The sequence below is a fragment of the Carica papaya genome, chromosome 6, assembly GCF_054855325.1.
Source record: "Carica papaya isolate Zhongbai chromosome 6, ASM5485532v1, whole genome shotgun sequence".
Classification (NCBI taxonomy): Eukaryota; Viridiplantae; Streptophyta; class Magnoliopsida; order Brassicales; family Caricaceae; genus Carica; species Carica papaya.
The window spans coordinates 26,791,099-26,811,252 of NC_142314.1; the positions used below are offsets into that span (position 1 = coordinate 26,791,099).

The 20,154-nt window shown below is 29.8% G+C and overlaps 4 protein-coding genes across 7 annotated transcripts; 1 reads left to right on the forward strand and 3 right to left on the reverse strand.

Annotated features, from left to right (window-relative positions):
* Positions 1-4,432: 4,432 nt before the first annotated feature.
* On the forward strand, positions 4,433-5,289 carry LOC148253464 (heavy metal-associated isoprenylated plant protein 23-like). The gene is made up of 2 exons (XM_088223112.1): positions 4,433-4,810; positions 4,881-5,289. Exons 1-2 carry the CDS (start codon positions 4,652-4,654, stop codon positions 5,178-5,180), a joined length of 459 nt encoding a protein of 152 aa, XP_088079238.1. The 5' UTR covers positions 4,433-4,651; the 3' UTR covers positions 5,181-5,289.
* Positions 5,290-5,363: 74 nt separating this feature from the next.
* Positions 5,364-9,176, reverse strand: PNSL4 (FK506-binding protein 16-2). 3 transcript variants are annotated; one of them, XR_015821717.1, is made up of 7 exons: positions 8,739-9,176; positions 8,210-8,302; positions 7,253-7,313; positions 7,081-7,149; positions 6,770-6,893; positions 6,491-6,646; positions 5,364-5,733 (listed from the first exon to the last, which is right to left on the reverse strand). XR_015821717.1 is itself a non-coding variant. In XM_088223111.1 (6 exons), exons 1-5 carry the CDS (start codon positions 9,123-9,125, stop codon positions 6,814-6,816), a joined length of 690 nt encoding a protein of 229 aa, XP_088079237.1. In that variant the 5' UTR covers positions 9,126-9,176; the 3' UTR covers positions 5,364-5,733; positions 6,770-6,813. The 3 variants fall into 3 exon arrangements, 1 of the variants encoding a protein (XP_088079237.1); XR_015821716.1 differs by having other exon boundaries at positions 6,491-6,682; XM_088223111.1 differs by lacking the exon at positions 6,491-6,646.
* Positions 9,177-10,082: 906 nt separating this feature from the next.
* On the reverse strand, positions 10,083-13,612 carry LOC110826431 (uncharacterized). Of its 2 annotated transcripts, none has more exons than XM_088223256.1 (10): positions 13,446-13,612; positions 13,226-13,325; positions 13,034-13,090; positions 12,349-12,623; positions 11,999-12,173; positions 11,538-11,621; positions 10,950-11,036; positions 10,700-10,833; positions 10,402-10,531; positions 10,083-10,219 (listed from the first exon to the last, which is right to left on the reverse strand). In XM_088223256.1, exons 2-10 carry the CDS (start codon positions 13,289-13,291, stop codon positions 10,133-10,135), a joined length of 1,095 nt encoding a protein of 364 aa, XP_088079382.1. In that variant the 5' UTR covers positions 13,292-13,325; positions 13,446-13,612; the 3' UTR covers positions 10,083-10,132. The 2 variants fall into 2 exon arrangements, with proteins under 2 accessions (XP_088079382.1, XP_088079381.1); XM_088223255.1 differs by having other exon boundaries at positions 10,950-11,042.
* Positions 13,613-18,412: 4,800 nt separating this feature from the next.
* Positions 18,413-19,572, reverse strand: LOC148253465 (agamous-like MADS-box protein AGL104). Its single transcript, XM_088223385.1, has 5 exons — positions 19,391-19,572; positions 19,259-19,312; positions 19,130-19,148; positions 18,969-19,046; positions 18,413-18,514 (listed from the first exon to the last, which is right to left on the reverse strand). Exons 1-5 carry the CDS (start codon positions 19,570-19,572, stop codon positions 18,413-18,415), a joined length of 435 nt encoding a protein of 144 aa, XP_088079511.1.
* Between the last annotated feature and the right edge of the window lie 582 nt (positions 19,573-20,154).

Here is a 20,154-nt window from a genome sequence, read left to right on the forward strand (position 1 = left end):
TAATAATAAACTTGCTCTCACTGATTTTGTGATAAATATTTTTGATCAACAATATATGTATTAAAATCATAAGAGGTAATCACTTGATAAAGTTTTCTCTTACTATTAAGGGGATGCTTGCTTTAAACCATAAATAATTTTTTTTTTAAAATTTCTATAACAGATTAGATTCGAAATTCTTTAATTGTATCATTTATATTGTTTATTTAATATCACAACTGAGAAATAGTATTTAAACTTATATAATGTAACTCCAAATCATAATAAACTATAAAACCAATAATTATTCTAAAAAAGTCTTTTTTTTTTAAATTGAAAAAAAGATATCTTTATAATTAATACTTTCTTTTGAATGAAGCTTTTAAGGACTAGGTGTGCTTTATATCTTTTGACATTGTCTTTTGAATTCCATTTGATTTAAAATTTTATTTACAACCAATTGATTTTTCTCCTTAAAATAATTTGACAAGATCCCAAATGTCATTTTGCTCAAAAGATTTCATTATATCCATCATGGCATCAATCTATCTCTAGAAGTTTGCACTTTATTTAGCTTGGCGGATAGATATCGGATCATCTTTGAGTCTTATATCAACCTTGTGTTCTTAGTGATACAAGATATAATTATATGAAAACATTGATATTCTCTCCCTAGTGGATCTCCTTAATTAAGCTTATAGTTGAGGTTGTTGTCGTTCCTCTACAAGAATAAAAATCGATTCTTCAGTATGAGCAAGAGATAACTTAGAAGCTTCAGGATTATTTTGATTTGCATCTTGAACAATGTTAGATATAACTACTTGATAATTTTTAGATGCAACAGTAGGAATAGTAACATTTTCCTCCTCGAAGATAAAGTTATTGAGCTTAGCAACTCTCACTGATATCAGCTTCCCTGATTTTTGTTTGTTTTCTCTTATTGCACTCAATACAGATTTTGAAATATGAAAAATAAAGGGAGTTAAGAATTATGTATGGCACAAGTCTTTTGATTATTTATTCAGAAATATGTCCGAAATGCTTGTGGTATAACATGGATGGATTCTCATCAAATAATTTGTGTTCTATACCATTATTACTTAGGATGCAAGAATTTACTAATATGTGAGTCATAAACATCCAGTTTATATAGATCATCAACGAAACAACTATTACTAATCACCCTTGAAAACTACAAAAGAAATGAAAAATTTCATTTGCAACTAAACAAAAATAACTAGATTTATTCAAACATGAAACAAAAATCAAATTTCATCGAAATAACAGTGCATAAGAAGTTTTATCCAATTATTAACTATGACCTGATTCTAATTGCAACCTAAATAGACTAGTCACCTCAACATAACTCTTTTTGCTCTTTTTATATATACGACTCTTTTAGCATCACTTGGTTTTTGGTTCTTTAGATGACCTTATATTTTCATACATATATAGCAATTACACATGAATCTATCCACCAAATGTAACATAGTTTTAGAGTCAAATTAACTTAAAAGAAGGCCGAGAAAATTGAGAAGGTCATCATTCTTAACAAACGATTCAACATACTTAGGACCATCAATCTTTACATAACCAACTTTCTTAAAAAACAACCAATTAGTGACATTATCTTTTTTCTTTTGTGCCTTAGGTTGTAAAGTCCCATTGCATGCAACTTTTTTTTTTCTTTCCATTTTTTATCCGTTTTCCTTTTCTTGTTGGCGATACCATCAAATAAAGTGACTAAGTGAGTACTTTTAATTTTATCTTGCTTCAATCTCTCTTCATCTTGCACACGCTAAGCAATGAGCTCAGTAAGAGTCCATTTTTGCTTTTGTCTTTTGTAACTTATTTTAAAAGTACTAAATAATGCAAGAAGATAGAACAAGACCAAATATAATAGAATGTCCTTCGGTAACTCTAGCTTTAGTGTGTTTAGTCTTGCTGCAGGATTATACATTTCTGTAACATAGTCCCTTATGTTTTTATTACCTTCATATCATATTGAAATGAGCTTACTAAAAGTAGTACTCTGTCTCTTTTTGTTTGCTATATTCGAATTGGCTTGTTATTCGACTTAAGAGACTCTTATCATTTTCTTCCTCAATTATTTGACCTCTCACGGTATCCGTAATAGAGTTACATAATGATCATCAAACTTATACACTTACAAAGCTCCCATTTAGCACAAAGTGCCATTTTTACAACAATCTTGTGAGCAGTAGAGGTGGGAGGTTCTTTCATTCAAATTGAATAGTCTAGACCCATACACCTAATCATAATACACTGAAATGTATTTCAAGTTGGTAGATACAAACATAGCATTAACTGAATCCAAAACAAAACACCAAGCTCAAATTAATAAACATGTCATTTAATTATATGATAAATGCATACATACACACAAGACATAAGACAAAACAAAGTCGACCATTATAACAAAATTAAAAACAACCTTAAAATCTAAAACTTGAAAAAAGAATTAACAATTTGTAAAAAGTATTCTTAAAGAAAATAGTTTGTAAATTTTGATAATAAGTTCTGCCAACAATTGTTCAGTACCTTAACAATATCCCACATATTTCTATGTAAGAGGAAGGCAGAATCTTATGATCACATCTTTTTTGGGTGTTCGCTTGTGTATGTATTATGGACTATGACTTTTCATTGGGATTAAATTGGGCAATGGATGGTTCAGTAAGGGAAGAGATTTGAGCTTTAGAGGGATACTAGTGGAGGGAAGAAATATGTGTCTCTCATTTCTCTTGTTGTTAATGGACATAGTTCAACATACGTTATAATCTAATGAGGTATTTTGGACTTTGAGATTAAAGATTATGTTTAGTCTATATTTGAGACCTACTACAATAATCTAAAATGTTTAGATCATTATATATTAAGGTCCAAAATGATTTAATTAAATTTTTAGAGTGTAGTTCTATTAGAATTGATTAAGACTCATAATAAACTTAATTAGAATCAAGCATGACCTAAGCTTATTTCAAGCTTTTCACCCAATTATTTGTTTTGAAAACTAAATAGTCTCATTAATTATTTCAAGAATCACTTAGATACATTATTTATAAACCTTCCGTAGTGTAGTGATTCGAATTCCCATAATAGATTAAAGTATGTAACTCTTTAGATTTAATAGTTCAGCAAGCAATATAGATTTATCAATTCGAGTAAAATGAATCTCAACATGATTATATTGATGATCTAAAATAAACCTATAAACTATTATTGACATATCATAATATATAATAATTTCAAATTTTAAAATTAATCTTTAACTTGTTTACAGCAGTTCAACATGTATAAATATTTATTTCTTCTATTATATTTTTGAGTTACATGCTATTAGAATTTGACAATAGCAAAGCCGTAGGATCAATACTACTTTTGAAAAACATATTTATCATTATATAATGAATATGAGTTTTTATTATTATCAAAATATATTATCATACAATACTATTTTTTTTTTAATTAAGATTCAATGAATTCAATCGCTACTCGTACGACTATAAATAGTCTAAACTATATTTAACAACTATTTTGATCGAGATATATATAAATAACTTTTCTTTTTAGTATTAAAGTATAGCAAAGGCTTGAATTGAATCAAAATTTCAATTCAAATTAAGGAGCATCTTGATATTAATATTGATATTCAAACAACTCATTTTCTTTTGTTGACTTTTTTATTTTTATCATACTAATTACTATTCAATCTTTCCCGAGCTTACCCCATCATACTAACTTTATTAGAAATTTTATAAACTCAATTCCTATTTGATACATTTATTTTTGCGCAGGTATTTTACAAGTAAGAAGTAACTATCTTATGTAAAATTGTGTATGAATCATGTCATAACTACAAGAGACTTTGTAAGTTATCTATGATGAAGTTTAGTTTGAAGAATAATTCTACACAACTATTAGTGTGTAAAGTATTATTTACACGTAAAAATTTTATGTAAGAGTCTATTTTTTGAGTCATTATTCTTATAACGAACAAATAATTGTTATATTGTCATTTATTAATATCTCGTAAAGAAGTAGTATATTGTTTACTAATATTTTCATATCTAATTATGTCCATGTCATTTAATCCTATAACTATAGTTTTTATAAACTATATTTGTAGATAATAAATGTTATTGTTATGAACCTATCATTATCATATTTTCATTACAGTCTTTTGATATTTATTATTTAAATAAATTTTAAAATTCATATGTAAGCAATAAAATGATAAAATAAATAAAAAAAATTATCTTTATTATTATCGAGAATAATAATTTATGAAATAAGATAGTTAGAACATTATCTTTCATATATCACATGTAGTTTATTTAGTAAACACTATAATAACAACAATCACAATTATGAAGTCTTCAAACTCATTTGAACTCCTAGAGGAGCTAACATTTGTTGTTTGTGAATTTACTTCATATTATTTTTTAAAACGATTTACCGAGAAGCAAGTGAAAAAAAGCCTAGAATTTGTCATTATTATTTTTTAAAATGATCTATTGAGAAACTAAGTGAAAAAAGGCAAGAGAAGAGCCTCCTAAGTCTTTCTTTCACTTTGTTTGTTAAAAGGCAAGAAAGGGATCCATTATTGTGCTATAAAAATCCTTCCCTGGTTAGAGTTTTCTATGATAAAATGGGAGTTGGAGGAACTTTGAAGTATTTATGTCATTTGATGGGAAGAAAGAAGAAGAAGAAGAAGCAGCAACAGCAGTTGCAGACGGTGGAGCTGAAGTTTAGAATGGACTGTGATGGGTGCGAGCTGAAGGTTAAAAAAGCCCTCTTCTCTAAAAGCTATATAATTAATATGGTGTATATCTCTCCATTTTCTGACTTCTGAGTATTGAAATAGATTTATATATGCAGGAGTAAAATTTCTTGACATGAACAGGAAGCAGCATAAGGTGACAGTAACAGGGTTTGTGGAAATAAACAAAGTGTTGAACAAGGCAAAATCAACAGGGAAAAATGCAGAGATTTGGCCCTGTGTTCCTTACCACATGCTGCCTCATCCGTACACGGACCAGGCGTACAACAAGAAGGCACCACCAGGTTATGTGAGAAAGCTCGACGACATTACGTTTCCAACTTCAGTGATGACAACCGGAATGCTTGCTTTCTTATGTAATTCCCCTTTTCTACTCACAATATCTACACTTGGTTAATCACGTCTTTGAATTCCGTCTTGCTCCTTGTACCTTTTTCTTTTCCTGGGTAGTGTTTTTAGTATTTGATGCTAGTGAATACTTTCTTCAGATTGCTGCTTAATTTACTTTTATCCCATTCCATATTATTTTTACTGTAGTACTCTAATACCTCGTCCAGTATCACCATATTTGGGCATACACTTCCCGGAGTTGTTATGTTCTATTCGATCAACTTCCAAAGTTGCCAAATCGGCATCTATTACAATCTTACTCAAGTCAATGCTCAGGAAAACATACAAAAACAAGATATCGTAGGTAAAACAAACTTAGGCTGTTGAATAGTAAAGCTATTTACATATAACACAAACACATGGCTGGAGAAATCAGTCAGGATCATCAAAAGCTTCTCTGAGAACACAAGAGTTACTTTGTTCCAGAAACGCCACATGTGAGGTGGTGCACCATGGGCATATCTCTTCCCATGACATCCCCAATAGTATTTGTGCCTTCCAATTTTGGCTTCAGATTCAAGCATTTTTTCCAGGCAACATTGAGAGATAGCCCCTTGAAGCTAACATCACGGAATCAGAAAAACATAAATCAAACATCAGTTCTAGCATCAGCTTCAGGGATATCTAACAAAAAATGGTTCATGCTTTTAGGGATCTGGACGTATTGCTACTAAAAGTTTCACTATTACAACATTTTGAATTTTAAACAACCATTGTGTACTAGGTATCTCCAGTATGCATAATAAGCCATGTGCATAAGATCATCCAGGACCACAATATCCACCTAACACGTGACTACTCTAGTCTGGTGATGACTTTCAGTTTTAGGATGACAATCATAAGAAAGGAAATAGATCTGAATTACCATAATCAAACAAGCAATTTTCAGGTAATGAGGAAGCCACAAGTCAATGATTTTACTGAAACATCCCATGGGGTTTCTAAAGCTTCAGTAGAACTCCTGGATTTCTGAATGGAGAACCAAGGTCCTCTACTCGGGTGTTAAACACAAATTGAACTCAAATCAGTGCAGGCTAATCTTTTTACTGTTTAAGCAATAGAGAAGGGAAGTATTATTCACCAAAATAATTTGGTTTCATTTAATTGTTTATTCAGTTTACACATGAATAAAAATCGAAACAAATATTAGGCCAAACAAAAGACTTTGCGCAAGTTCTAACAATGGGCAACAAACAGATGAACCATAGAATTTTACCAAGATTTGAACCTAGTAACTTTAAATTTTAATGCTGCAAAACATAATGTCATTAGATAACTAATTATCCTAAAAACTTAAGTTTATAGGAAAAGATTTACCTTTATTTTTTATATTCTAAAGTATTCCATCAAGGTCCATGTAGGACAGACACAATATTGCACAAGGGAGACAAAAAACTTATTCTTTCTGTTCTCTACCACAAAGGAGAAATAGGCATCCCACGCTTAGGTTTCACCAATTTATAGGGCTTCAATCTCCCATCGTCAGAAAACATGCAAAGCAAGAGTTGCCTATATTTTAGTAGTCAGTAACTGGATCCTCATCTCAACTCATACAACACTGTTGAGTATCAGTTGGAATTGCTAAAAGAAACTCACTTGATCTATATGGGTGCCTCTACTCTTCATTCTTTCAACTGCTTTTACTTTGCATTCCCAGAGTAAATGCCAACAAATTTTATATCATAGAGGAGAGTTGCGTTGCCAGGTATGTTGCAGTCACCTACATAAACAGCACAGGTTTCAATGCACAAACAATCATTTTAAAAATCACTTAATGCTGCAGTTACGTATGCCTTTTTCTACAAACTACCAAAATATCAACAGACACAGACTTTTATAGAGAGGGAAAGGGAGAGAACGAGATGGGAAAACAGATGATTGGAGTCAAGTGTAGTGCAAACAGTCACCTGAAAAGCATCCAGCAGGCTCTGGTCCATATGCTAGGTGTGGTGGGATCTGAAGCCTGCGCTTTCCACCTGCGTAAAATTTGTACAATGATGATTCTTCAGAAGATCTGAACCAGCACGCTAAAAATAAAACAGAGAAAACATCAAGACAATTAACCTACAGATTTCATACCTATATGCATAGGAGATACTCCATCACCCCCCAAAATCCCTTGATCCAATCCCTTAATAACCTGAATACAGAAAGATATTATAATTAGAGCAATTGCCAGCAGATTGTTAATACATAGATATAGGAATGCCCAAGAGGAGTTATAACTGAACAACAGCTGTCCTATTATGTTTTCACATAGGACAAGCATTAAGCATATGGTATCTGAATCACATTTCAAAATGTCAACCAAACTTTATACAGCAGGCGTTATTCATTACAACTGCTATATTATTTATTTTTATTGGCCTCTGATTATGAGCTAATACAGGTAGGTTACTATTCCCACTAATAAATTTGCTTGCCACAATTTGAAGCGACAAAGTACTTTAGTTTCCTAACTTTGCAGGTACCAAATTAACAGCCAACAAATTGGCAGAATCATGAAGGTGTTACTACTTGACCTCTAGGAGGCAGCTAGAACCACATGCAAGCACACATATATACGACTTCACAAGACAAAGTCCATCTCTCTTTCCTAGATGAAGTTTCACACATTGCTGCACTCAGCATCCACTGCTTCTTCCCAAGCATGAAACTTCTGTTGAATAATTTTGCTTGTATTTTCCTTTTCCGTGGAATCATATCTAACACATGACAAAGGGGTAGCAATAGGACACAAGAATGTTCTTCAAATATTCAGGAAGTCAAAAACAGATCCTTTCCTTTTTTTTTTTTTCTGAAATAAAGATCCTTCTTTTTTTTTTAATCAAAAGAAAAAATATACTAAAAGAAGGAAGTAATAACAAGTTGAGGAATTCTACCTACAAAGGAATACATAAAATACTGATCCTCTTGCCTTAGCATTAGAATGTCCAAACATTGTTCAATATGATTGTATATTATTAGATTTCAGGCCACTATATTGCCAATGAAACTTGATTGAGCTAATATTTTAACAGCATCATAACATCATACCTTGCCAACACCAATGCGCATTGTAAGAGGTCTAGCACGTTTATAGCTACTGTCGAAGACAGTCCCATCAGCAAATCTTGCAGTGTAGTGAACCTACCAATAACATAACAGTAGACATTTCACGAAATTGCAGATGCCTACTTCACTTGTATGCATATTTGTCTATAACAAAAATTACTGTAGTATTCAATATAGTTAATGCATTTTCATAATATAATCTAGGGATTACAATGATAATTCTTCTTCTAAAACAAATTAATGACTATTTTTTAAACAACACATTGTCTTCAAAATTTAACCAAACAGAAATATAACAATTATTGAGGGAAAAAATCCTCTATCATTTTTTCTTAACATCGATTCTTTTCCTCTTTCCTCAATCACCATTCCTTCACTGATGCATAGTCTAAGGAACAGAAAAGTTACAACTAAACTAAGATGTTGGATAAAGAGATGTCAGCAGATTTTCAGAAATAAAAAAAAGGAAAAAAAAAAAGGAAATGACACAAATCAAAACTAGCCTACTAACATTGATGAGCTCACCGCGTGGGGCCTCCTGGCCGGCCCCTACATGAACATCACAGTAACCAAGCCCAGACGGTGCAAAGTTGAACTCGCATAAAGGCTCTCCTACAGTGGCATAGTACTCGATCCTTGTCGCGTCAGCATCCAATGGTGACCAGGCAAGAACTGAAGCTGCTAATAACCCGATACCCGAATCGAATATACATTTCTTGACGGCAAATTTATTCGAGGCGGGTTTCAAATTCAATTGATTCCCATTTGCATCTGGTGAAGAAGAAGGTAAAGAGCAAGAGCATGGAAGTAGCGAATAAGAGGAAGCCGGTTTGAAGTTACAGATTTGAAAAGGGGGAAGGTTTGAGGTTGTAGTTATGGCGAAAGCAGAGACCGCCATTTATTATCTTGGTTGTCAGTGAGGTCGGAAGGTCTATCTAGCAGTTTGAAATTGCCGTGGAAAGTAGATAGGAAGAAGAAGGGCCCACTTAGAAAAGAATAAATCCTGGCCGTTGGATTCAGATAAGGGTACTGATTAATTTTGTTTTGTTATATTAAAATTACGTTACTTATTTTAATAGTTTTAAAATAAGAGGCTTTTGTTAATCACATTCTAAAACTAATTATCGCTAATCCTAAAATTACCCCATCAGTCTTATGTACTTTGTGATTATAATAAATAGAATATTTAATCAATGAAATTTATTTAATTATAAATAAACTAAGAATAAAAACGTAAATTCAAGAATTTCAATTTCTTGAATGGGATTATAACAATAATGATCTGATCACATTGAGTGTGATTGGTTTTGTATAATGCAATATCATTAATGATCATAAAAAGTTTATGCAAAAATATATTGGTCCCAAGATTGTTATAATATATATATATATATTAGTGTTAAGGTGTGATCAAACATTTCATTTGGGTGCAATTCTTTTTATACTAAGTATATGTATATATAATTTTTAACATGCTTTATTGATCTTATAATTAAGGATATCTTGTAAATAATGTTTATCATTATAATTTTATTAAAATGCTTTTTTCTTGATAATTATTGGAATGTTATCAACATCACAAATAACATTAATATTGAGCAACATATAATAAATAAAAATTTAATGTATTTACATTTAGTAATTACATTAACAATATTTTAATCAAAATAATATTATGATAACAATTATATCACACGATCATATATTTATCCTCAAGACATATATTTTTAATGGCTCTCAACTTTTTAATAAATATCATTAAAACATGTGTTTGTACTTTAAATTTTCACTTGTGCATAAATATATAAATTCATCAAGAATTTAACATCAACATTCATAGATATAATTATTCTCCTCTAAACTAGAAAGAGATTAAAATTTCAAAATCTTCCAAAGTTGAAATCTTCAGTCAAACATGTTGTCATGACATTGCTGATTATCCTCCACATTGTTTCCTCCAAAACCCCATACCTCCTTGTCTCCTATCTCACGCTGCAATCACATGTGTGTGTACAAAAATGGTGAGAGATAAAGAATTGAAAACATCATATTTTCAAAGTTAAAAATTCTTCAGGTATGAATTTTAATATTAAATAGAGTGTTTATGAATGTCATTTCCTACGTATCACAAAATAAATTTTAATACTTAAAATTGTGAAAATTAATTTTCAAACCTGATTAGGAAAAAAAATATTATTGAAATAAAGGTCAGATGGAGTCATTGGTGGTAAATTCAATTGATTAATAGAAGACTGATCATTCCCACCATGTAGGTTGCCATGCTCCGGTAGTGGCGACAGGTTCCTCAAAAAAATAAGAAATAACATTAAACAACTATTAATATATAATATTACAATATTTAAGTAACTATAATAGATGTTATAACAATTAATTAATTATTTATAATCCTAAAGTACGTTTTGATTTTTAGATAAAATTTATAATAATAATAAAAAAAAAAAGTAAACGTACCAGTTATTGTTATCGAGAGACGTAATAGTCTCTGTAGATTCATAAGTTGCAAGACCAGTTGGAAAATTTTCCTTATTTAGATAAGTAGTATAGTTCATCATTGACGTTGTACCATTTTCTACATTTCCAGTGTTCTAATAAATTAAACACACATATGCATTATTATTAGGTTAGAAAATGAGAAGAAGAAGTCAAAATTAACATTGAATAAAAGCTTAACCAAAAGGTAACATAAATAAAGAGTTCATACAATTTCCCAGTTGAATTCAGATGCCTCTGTTTGAAACTGTTGGTCTATTGTGTATGGTGTCTCATCAATTACTACTCCCACTGGTACCTGTAGCTTTTAAAAGATTAATACATTATTATTCATTAGACTATTGGGAATTACATGGGCTGATATTTTTTTCTTTTCTAAAAAAATATGATTTAAATTGATAAAATATATTTTTTGTTGTTCTCTCAATATTTATTAAATATGTAATTACAAAAGTAATAAAATTGTTTAATTAAAAAGATGATTTTTAATAAATTTTTTAAATCATAAATATATATTTTTTTTTAAAAAAAACATTTGTCATTTTCTGTTAGAAAAAAATTTTAAATTATATAAAATAAAAGAGTGACAAATTAAAATAATTTTAAGAACTAAATTATAATAAGAGGAATAGTAAAAAACTAACTCATAATTTATCTTCATATATATATATATATATATTTTCTTAATAAAATCATTTGTCCTATTTTCAAATATATTTTTATAATAATATCTTAATCAATCAAATATAAGAATATAAGTTTAGTTTTTCATTTAAAAAATTAAAAAAATTATACATACCACGGAAGAGCTATCTATATTTCTGAAGCACTGCTCAATCGAAAGAAGAGATGTCATGTCATCCATTGTCATCGAATTAATAAACTACATAGTATTATCAAAAAGTAAATATAAGTTATGTGTATCAATATACATTATCTTTATTGAATATATATATATATATATATATATAATATCTCATACTACAAATATAAAATACAATATTCATACTTATTTAAATATATGTTTGATAATTATTTTTAAGCATTATCTAACTTTTGAAAAATCTAATACGGTATCACTGTCAGTTATATTTTATAACTTACTTACTCAAGTACATTTTTCACTTAAAGGTAAATTTTAAAAAGTGCATATTTATTTATTTAGATACATATTTTAGATAACTTTATTTAGATTATATTATAACATATTTTGGCTCTAAATATATATATACACATAAATATTAGTGCGTAAGTAATTACCTGATTATCAGATGGGACATTGAAGAAACCATTACTTGGTTGAAGTGACTGCAGAGCTGGAGATGAGGAAGATAAGGGATGCTGCTCGGTAGAAGTGAAGGCTTGAGGAGGAACGACACCGTTTTGGTTGCCAATTCCATTAATATCATCACCTTCAAGTTCTGCAACTTGTCTCCTGTATGTGTGTGTTTGTATACATATACACACATCAATCACACACACACACACACATACATACACACTCAAACACACGAAGCCAAGCATTTTGTATTCAACAATATATATACAAATATATAAATATGTATATATATATCATCAGATTGAATAATAAAAAGATAATGATGATAAACCTCAAGGGACTGGAATTATTGATGAAGGAATCATCTTGGATATTCATGAGCAGATCATCATCCAGGTCCATCATCAGCTGATCAATATTATTCCCAGTTGAGGAGTTGCTTATAAGGTTTTGATCATACAGGTTCATCATCAACTGATCAATACTGTTCCCACTTGAGTTGCTTATAAGGTTTTGTTCATCAACGTTCATCATCAGCTGGTCAGTATTATTCCCACTTGAGTTGTTGGAAAACAACGGTGCCTCAACTTGTCTCTTCTCTAGATTCTGATCATTTACATACATGTGTGTGTACATATCATCAGTTAATTATTTGCTTAGCTCATATAACCAAAACACCAGCAATAATGGAAAACTTCAAATTAATGCAAAAGATTCAAAGCATTTGTTATTTATACACACCTTTCTCATGCACAAATAGATTAACACAGTTTGATCTCTACTTATTGATAATATGCTAAATGATTGATTATGAAAAGTATTCAAAAAGTTTAAACTAACTATAGAAATGATCAGTTGATTATATATCTTAAACAGAAGAATGCAGATTTTAGGTTCCATTCTTTAAATTATTGATTAGAACCATTATCATAATAGAAGTTTGAATTAAGTAGGAGACAGAATCTATTTCTCATTCATATAATTTTAACATCTGTTAATGAATTATCATTAATTACCCCCACGATCGAGAAATGCCCGTTTGAGGATGACAGCTTCGCAAGCAACAAATCTTGCTGAAAACAAAATAAGAAGGAAAGAGAAAAAAATAAGTAAAAAATAAATTTCTTTAAGTGTATATATCCATAAATAACTAGTTGTATAATATATATTAATTAGTTTGAATATTAAGGTGAAGGTGAAGGACAAACTTTTCTGTTTGTGATTCGATTCAGAGTATTTTTCAGATTTTTCTCACACCACATGAGTTGGGTCATTGAAGACTTGTTCTCTTTCTCGGGCTCATACTCCCTTAACAACAATACATATATAAACTGTTAATTGATTGAAATCACACAAATGGACATACATATTTATATATATGTAGCGAATCTTGTACGAAGGATATTTTGTGTCACTACATTTACTTACTTGAGATTGGCCTCAGTGATCTCAAGTTCCACATTAGCCTTCTTAATTTGTAGCTCAAGGTTCTAATAAAAAATCACAATCAATTTAGTGACATAATAATGAAATCAAAAGGGAAGTACATGCAGACATAAATATACAAATACACATATATACAAAGGAAAATGTAAGCACATATATATAAAGGAAAATATAAGCACACATGCAGATACCATAGGCACCTATAATAGAAAGGATACATGGACATTCAAATATGCACGACTACCATTCAAGTATACACTAAACTATACGTTCTATCTCTACACGTGCATATGTACACACATATAGAATGAGAATTCAACCATACACTTAAAGCATATATATCCATATTATTCTTTAAGGTCTTACTCACTGCTCATAATAAGGCATTAGAATTCATACTTTAAATCTTTAAGCTCTTGCTTCAATAGTTTATAGTAATGATTATCACTATTTTATATTCTCTGTCAACCATTATTTTCTATTCTCATAATTGTATTACTTATTTACAAATTTATTTTTTATTTTTCTTATGGTTAAGTAATAAAGATTTATTCAATTTATTTTCCATCTTTCTTAACTTATTGACTTTCAGTTTCATTAAAAACTAATCAATTTTTGCTCTAATTGGCAAGTGACTTAGGAAATTTAGTAATTCCTTAAATAAAAACATTAGTCGTCACATTAAATGTTCGCAATATAATGAACGAAATTGTACGATACAAAGGAAGATAAATCATATTCTTGATAGGTTCTTGCACTCTTGGACCTACCACACTTCCACGTCACTAGGTTCTAACACTTTATTGAAGTTGTAATCTAACTCATAAATCTTTTGCTCATTCATGTTCTTAACACTAAATCTTTATCTTTCAGTCTCTTTTGAATTATCTCACACTATAATGTAGCTTATCATGTCCAAATAGTAACTTATTTTCAACTATCTAAACGAGCAACCGATCATGGGCTTAAAGCTCCAAATAAGCATGCCCTTTTTTTCATAGTTGATGTGTATCACAATTACTATTATTCGAGTTCTCCAAAATTAAGGTGAGTTTAAATCCTATTATATAGTTGCACATCAAGCTTTTGAGTTTAAATTACTACTGTCTTGATTGGAGCTCCATTACTTAAGAATTCATATTCAAATATGATCAAGTATCATTATTCTATTCTAAGTTCGAATTTAAATGCCATGTCAGCTGCTATCATCGATTTAAATAATAACATTTCTTTAAATTCAAATGTTCCTTGTCTATATTAATCTCATTTGTAAACCCTTCCAAATTTAAATGGTTTATGGGAAATCCTTACTTTTCCATGGACAAATGAATTATAACTGAATGCCATCCCTACCAATAAGGGATGAGAAATGATCGAAATACCCCCCCTTCCCTCCCCAAATCCTTGCAAGCTTTTATAATGACTTTACATGATTATCTAAGGTTTTCTATGAAAGATTTCTAGAGAAAGTTTGTAAAGCTTACTCAGGAGACAAAAGACGATAACAATAAAGTGAAACAAAAATTTTTAATTCATCAAGAATTAAAAGTTGAATTCAAGTGAAGGAGGCCTATTCATGTGATTATATAAAGAAAAGACGACTAATCAAAAGGAACATAAGCAATATACCTCCTTTTTAGGTTACATTAGCCATTTGGGATATTTCTTAATTGACATCCTCTTTTCTTTTCCCTTTACACCCATGCACTCATTCTCCATGTGAAAAATATACCACTACAAATACTACAATAACCAACTCTAACTATTTAATGCATCCCTCAATCCATTTATCAAAAACATCCTCCACGACAATGAGAAAGAAAAAGAGTTCTCAAAAACACTAAAGAATTATTATATAATAGTCTCTTACGTCAGAGGAGAAAACCCTGACATCTCCTTCAACACCACTCAATGGGTGTATATCTACATAGGGAAGTACTTTTTCAAAGCCTTTTATGAGAAAAGACACCATCTTGGGAAAATAAAATATCCCTTACTTCTAGTCAATTTGGTAGTAAGGCTTTATGAAGGAGGTAACAACATCACACATCACATTATACCAATTTAGAACTAGAGAAAGCCACAACCCCACCAACGATTCTAGACGAACCTGAATTAGGGCGTGATATCATGGCCTAGCTTGCTAATACCTCTATCCAAATGCCTTTAGATACCATTGTTTACTTCATGTGTTGTAACTTTAAGGCCTTTACAGAATGAAACTCAAAAAGATTATTTTTCTCCTCATGTTGAGCCTTAAATTTGAAATCTTTAAGTTTTAACTTGTAAAACTACTCTTTGTGATAAAAAATCTTGAAATCTTCAATTCATTCTAATGAATCTTATAAGAAAGAAATATAACCTCTTTTAGATAAAAAAATTAAGAAAATACTTGCAAGGTTGAGTTTGGCCTCGAGTATAAAAACATTATAAGGGTGAGCTAGGCATTGGAAGAGATAAACATTGAAAAGATGAACTTAACGCTAAGAATAATAAGCATATGAGACGAATAACTAGTAGATCTGGGAAAACAAATGGTTGTAATTGAGGAAGTTATTTACGGAACTCTTAGATCAAATACTTGAAAAGAGGATATAGACTTGTATTCAACCAAACCTCTATAAGTTGTGACTGTATCTTCTCTCGCTTACTCTTATTTAATGTTCTTGCATATTTTATCATTGAGTTGTATTAATTAAGTTTGAGTTGAATTTTTTTAAACATCATATGAACTTAATGAATTTAAAATTGTTAAAAAGTTAGATTGAGGAATAAATTTACCCCCTCTTGAATTGCAATGGTAATTAGGGATAATAAAAAGCTTTAATAAAATAAATAATATAAGATATGACATAGCCTTTGAATGATGAGGTACAAGCTTTACTCTCAAATAACTCTTAATCTTTGGTGTCGAAGCCTATTAACTATATTATTATTAAGAATATGTGGATCTTTTGCATCAAGTGCAAATTTAATGACAATACTGATTGTTACAAAGACCAACTACTCACTAAAGGCTATTATCAACAAGAATGAGTGACATATATTTTATGAAGACCTCTAATCTCATGGTAAAATTTACTTTAATTTGTCTATTACTTGCTTTTCATGTTTCTTTTTATTAGAGTCTCCAACAATTTGATATAATGGCTTCATTTATTTATCTATTACCTCAAAAATGGTTATCTTTCAATTCTTATCTATGTTGATAAAATTATTTTTTTATAGGTAACATATATGGTGTTATTCTTCCATCCTATATAAATTGGAATTTGAGTTTGTAACGAACTAACTTGGTTGTTTGTACTTTTTCTTGAGTATGGAAGTCACTCATTCCACTAATAATATGCTTGTATCCTAAAAGAAGTATCTTACAAATATTTTCACAAACAACAAAATGGATAGTGTTAAGTAGTTCTAACATTTGTGCTAATCAAGGGGTCCTTCACTAAGTGTTTCTTTACTTCCTTATCCTTATCCATTTTATCAAATAAGAAGAGTCTTTTAGTATGCAATGTTAATTTTGCCTAACATGACTTTTTTCAATCAACAAACAATATCAATATATTGCATCAGTCATCTTAAGAAATTGGCTTTCATAAACATATGTTTCATTACGTAAAGGGTACCAATTAATTTTGTCTAAATTTCTCTAATTGTGATTTTTCTTTAAAGTGTTTCACTAATGACAATTGGTAGGCTATTTTAAGGACTATTTGTCTATAAATGCGTTCAACATTTATCTTCGCAAGTGAAGAAACAACTTGCCATAACCTAATTATTAATAGAGATAGTGAGTACTATTAGACAATTATTAATAACACAATCGAGAATAGCTTGCTTTTTTCCTTATCTATGAGTTATATTTTCCACTACACTACTCTTACCCTATTATGCAGTAACATTTACATCATGTACTTTGCATCTAATCCCCATCATTCATGAACATATCGAATGTATCGAGATTTGACTACTAATTTATTTGAAAACAAGTTTCTTCCTAGAAACTCTAAGTTAAGATCTTGTTAAGCTCCAAGTAAATTATTAATGTTGTCATTAAAGCTGTTAAAAACACCAATAATCCTTAAATGCCATGATAAGCTTTTCCGATGTTCCTTATCACCATCAACTTGAAGGAGGTATCAAGGGTTATAACTTTAATCTTCTAATTATATATATTTTATTCTTTTGCGTACTTATAACTTATAAACTTAGGTACGTTACATGAACTTACGATTATATAATAAATTGAATTTTGAACTTTTCAAAAAATTGAACTTCAAAAGTAACAAAATCTAGACAGATACGAACAAAATGCGCCATGCACATATGTAAAGAAAATTTAAGCACATGCAGTCATGTATATACATAAGTGCGTACACGTATATAGTATGAATTCAAGCATGTGCAAAAACGTATGCATGCATTGACGTAAGCGTCCATATATAGTACTTACTCTTATTCTAAAGTTGACCAGAATAGTTCCCAGATTCCAAACATGATAGCATTGTCAACATACGGCAGTGGCGATATGTGCATTGGAAGGAGAAAAACAATTGAATTATAATCTTATGGAAGGTATATACGAAAGAGACAAACAGATGTAAAACATATTCTTTCAGTTCATTTAAAGCTTTTAAAGAGGTACCATTAAATATAATAAAATTATTGTCTCTCTTTATATAATAAAACAATTATAAACAAGAAAATGTAACAATCAACAGGCTAGTTAACCATTCGTATATGTTGGCATACAAAAGCTAGTACATTGCATTTTAATAGATGATAAAACAATTTAATGAACTTACTTATAAAGGATGCAAAACCTTTCATAGGTAAAGTGTAACTTTAAGGATAAAATCTATCTAACGAGGATAATATACCATTTTGTTCTTTAGGAACGAGGGTAATATACCATTAGTAAATATTCTGTAGAGTTATAGGAGCAACTAAGCAATAAGAAGTAAGATGAAGGGTCCAAAAGTCTTGAGTGAATTTTCAATTGAGATATTATCCATTTTTAGGATTTTGTCATTAAAAAGTCTCTCCATCTAAGGAGAGATAAATAAGTACACATTATCACATGGAACAATAAGAGCTCATATACCATTATAACCTTCATTAACAAAATTTAGAAAACATTAATTTGAGTACTCTATGTTTTCTTTTTTTTTTTTTTTTTGAAAATTAATTTTAAGAATTTATTGGGTTCAATTATCTCTTCTTTTTCTATGTTTAACATAATTTTAATGGGTAAGAAATTTATTCAATTTTAACTTTGTTTCAATTCTCATTTATTTCCTAACCAAATAAAATTGAAGTGATTAGGTTATAAAGCTCTGTTATTTATACATCAATTATTAACAATGAAAAATTTCCGTCGAATCTGTGGAAGATCTATGCACTTACACTTATGTGTGTGTGTGTATGTGTACACACACATATATATATATATACAGTTGGAAGTGAAAATAAATAAATAAATAAATGAGAGACGGGAGGGACGAACTTGTTACTGAGGTAGTGCAACTTATTGTGGTCACCCCTAATGTGGTCAAGTTGCTGAAGCTTCTGAAGCTTCCCCTGCAAATCAAACAAAAATAAATTAAAAGAAGAAGAGAGAATTAATTAATTTAAACTAAAAGAAAATAACAATTAAAAAGTACCTCAAAATTCTTTATATTTCTGATTAATTAATCCGACAGTCAAAACATTCAGAAAGCCGTCAGTAGAAATTCAAACATAAAAAAAAAAAAAAAAAAAAGAAGAAGAAATAATGATGAATTTGTCCGTACTGGTGCTTTTTGTCAGACGGCATATTGATATAGCGTTGCAGCACATCTTCCATCCTGGAAACAAAGAGAAGAAATTTCAAATCGAATTGGAGAGTTGAAATTATTCATAATCGATTAACAAAAATTGAAAACCTTTGTCGGCTACAGTAGTGAGTGACTCGACCAGAAGGTGAGAAAGTGAGGAACAAAACATCTACTCCACAGTAAACAGAGATCTCGTAGGATTTTTTAATAAGACTGTTTCTTCTCTTTGTGAAGGTCACGTGACATTTCGATGAATTCTCTATCTTCTTCAAATCAATCTTCCTCCCCATTTTCTTTTTTAATTCCCAATCCCCCCTCTTTTAATTAATTTATACACTAAACTATATTACTTTCCCCACTCCCACTTTATTATTATTATTATATTTTTTGTTTGCTGCCGTCATGTAACGCCCGTAATGTGTGACACAAAATTTCAAAGGTAACTTACGGCAATTAATTCCGGAAAAAAAGGATTGCTAGATAAGCTCTATCTCAAAAGTCAACCCCCCCTTACTATTTTTCTTTATTTGTCACAATACTATATATTATATCATATTTTTCCATAATTAAATGATAATCTACCATCTAAATCCCATTTACCAAATCTCTCTCTTTTTTTTTTTTAAAAAAAAAAAAAAAATCTACCATTTTTGTTACCCAATTTTATGATTATGTTAACTAAATTTTCTTTTTTCCTTTTTTGTTATTATTAATTTTATATATAAGTAACACGGCCGTATTTTAATCATTTAAGAATTTTTTTTGAATTTAATAATAAAACTGGTTCCTACTTTATAAGTAAAAAAGTATTTGAACAAATACAATGTCTAATCTTAAAAGTATAAACAACATTACTTTTTTTTTTTTTTTTT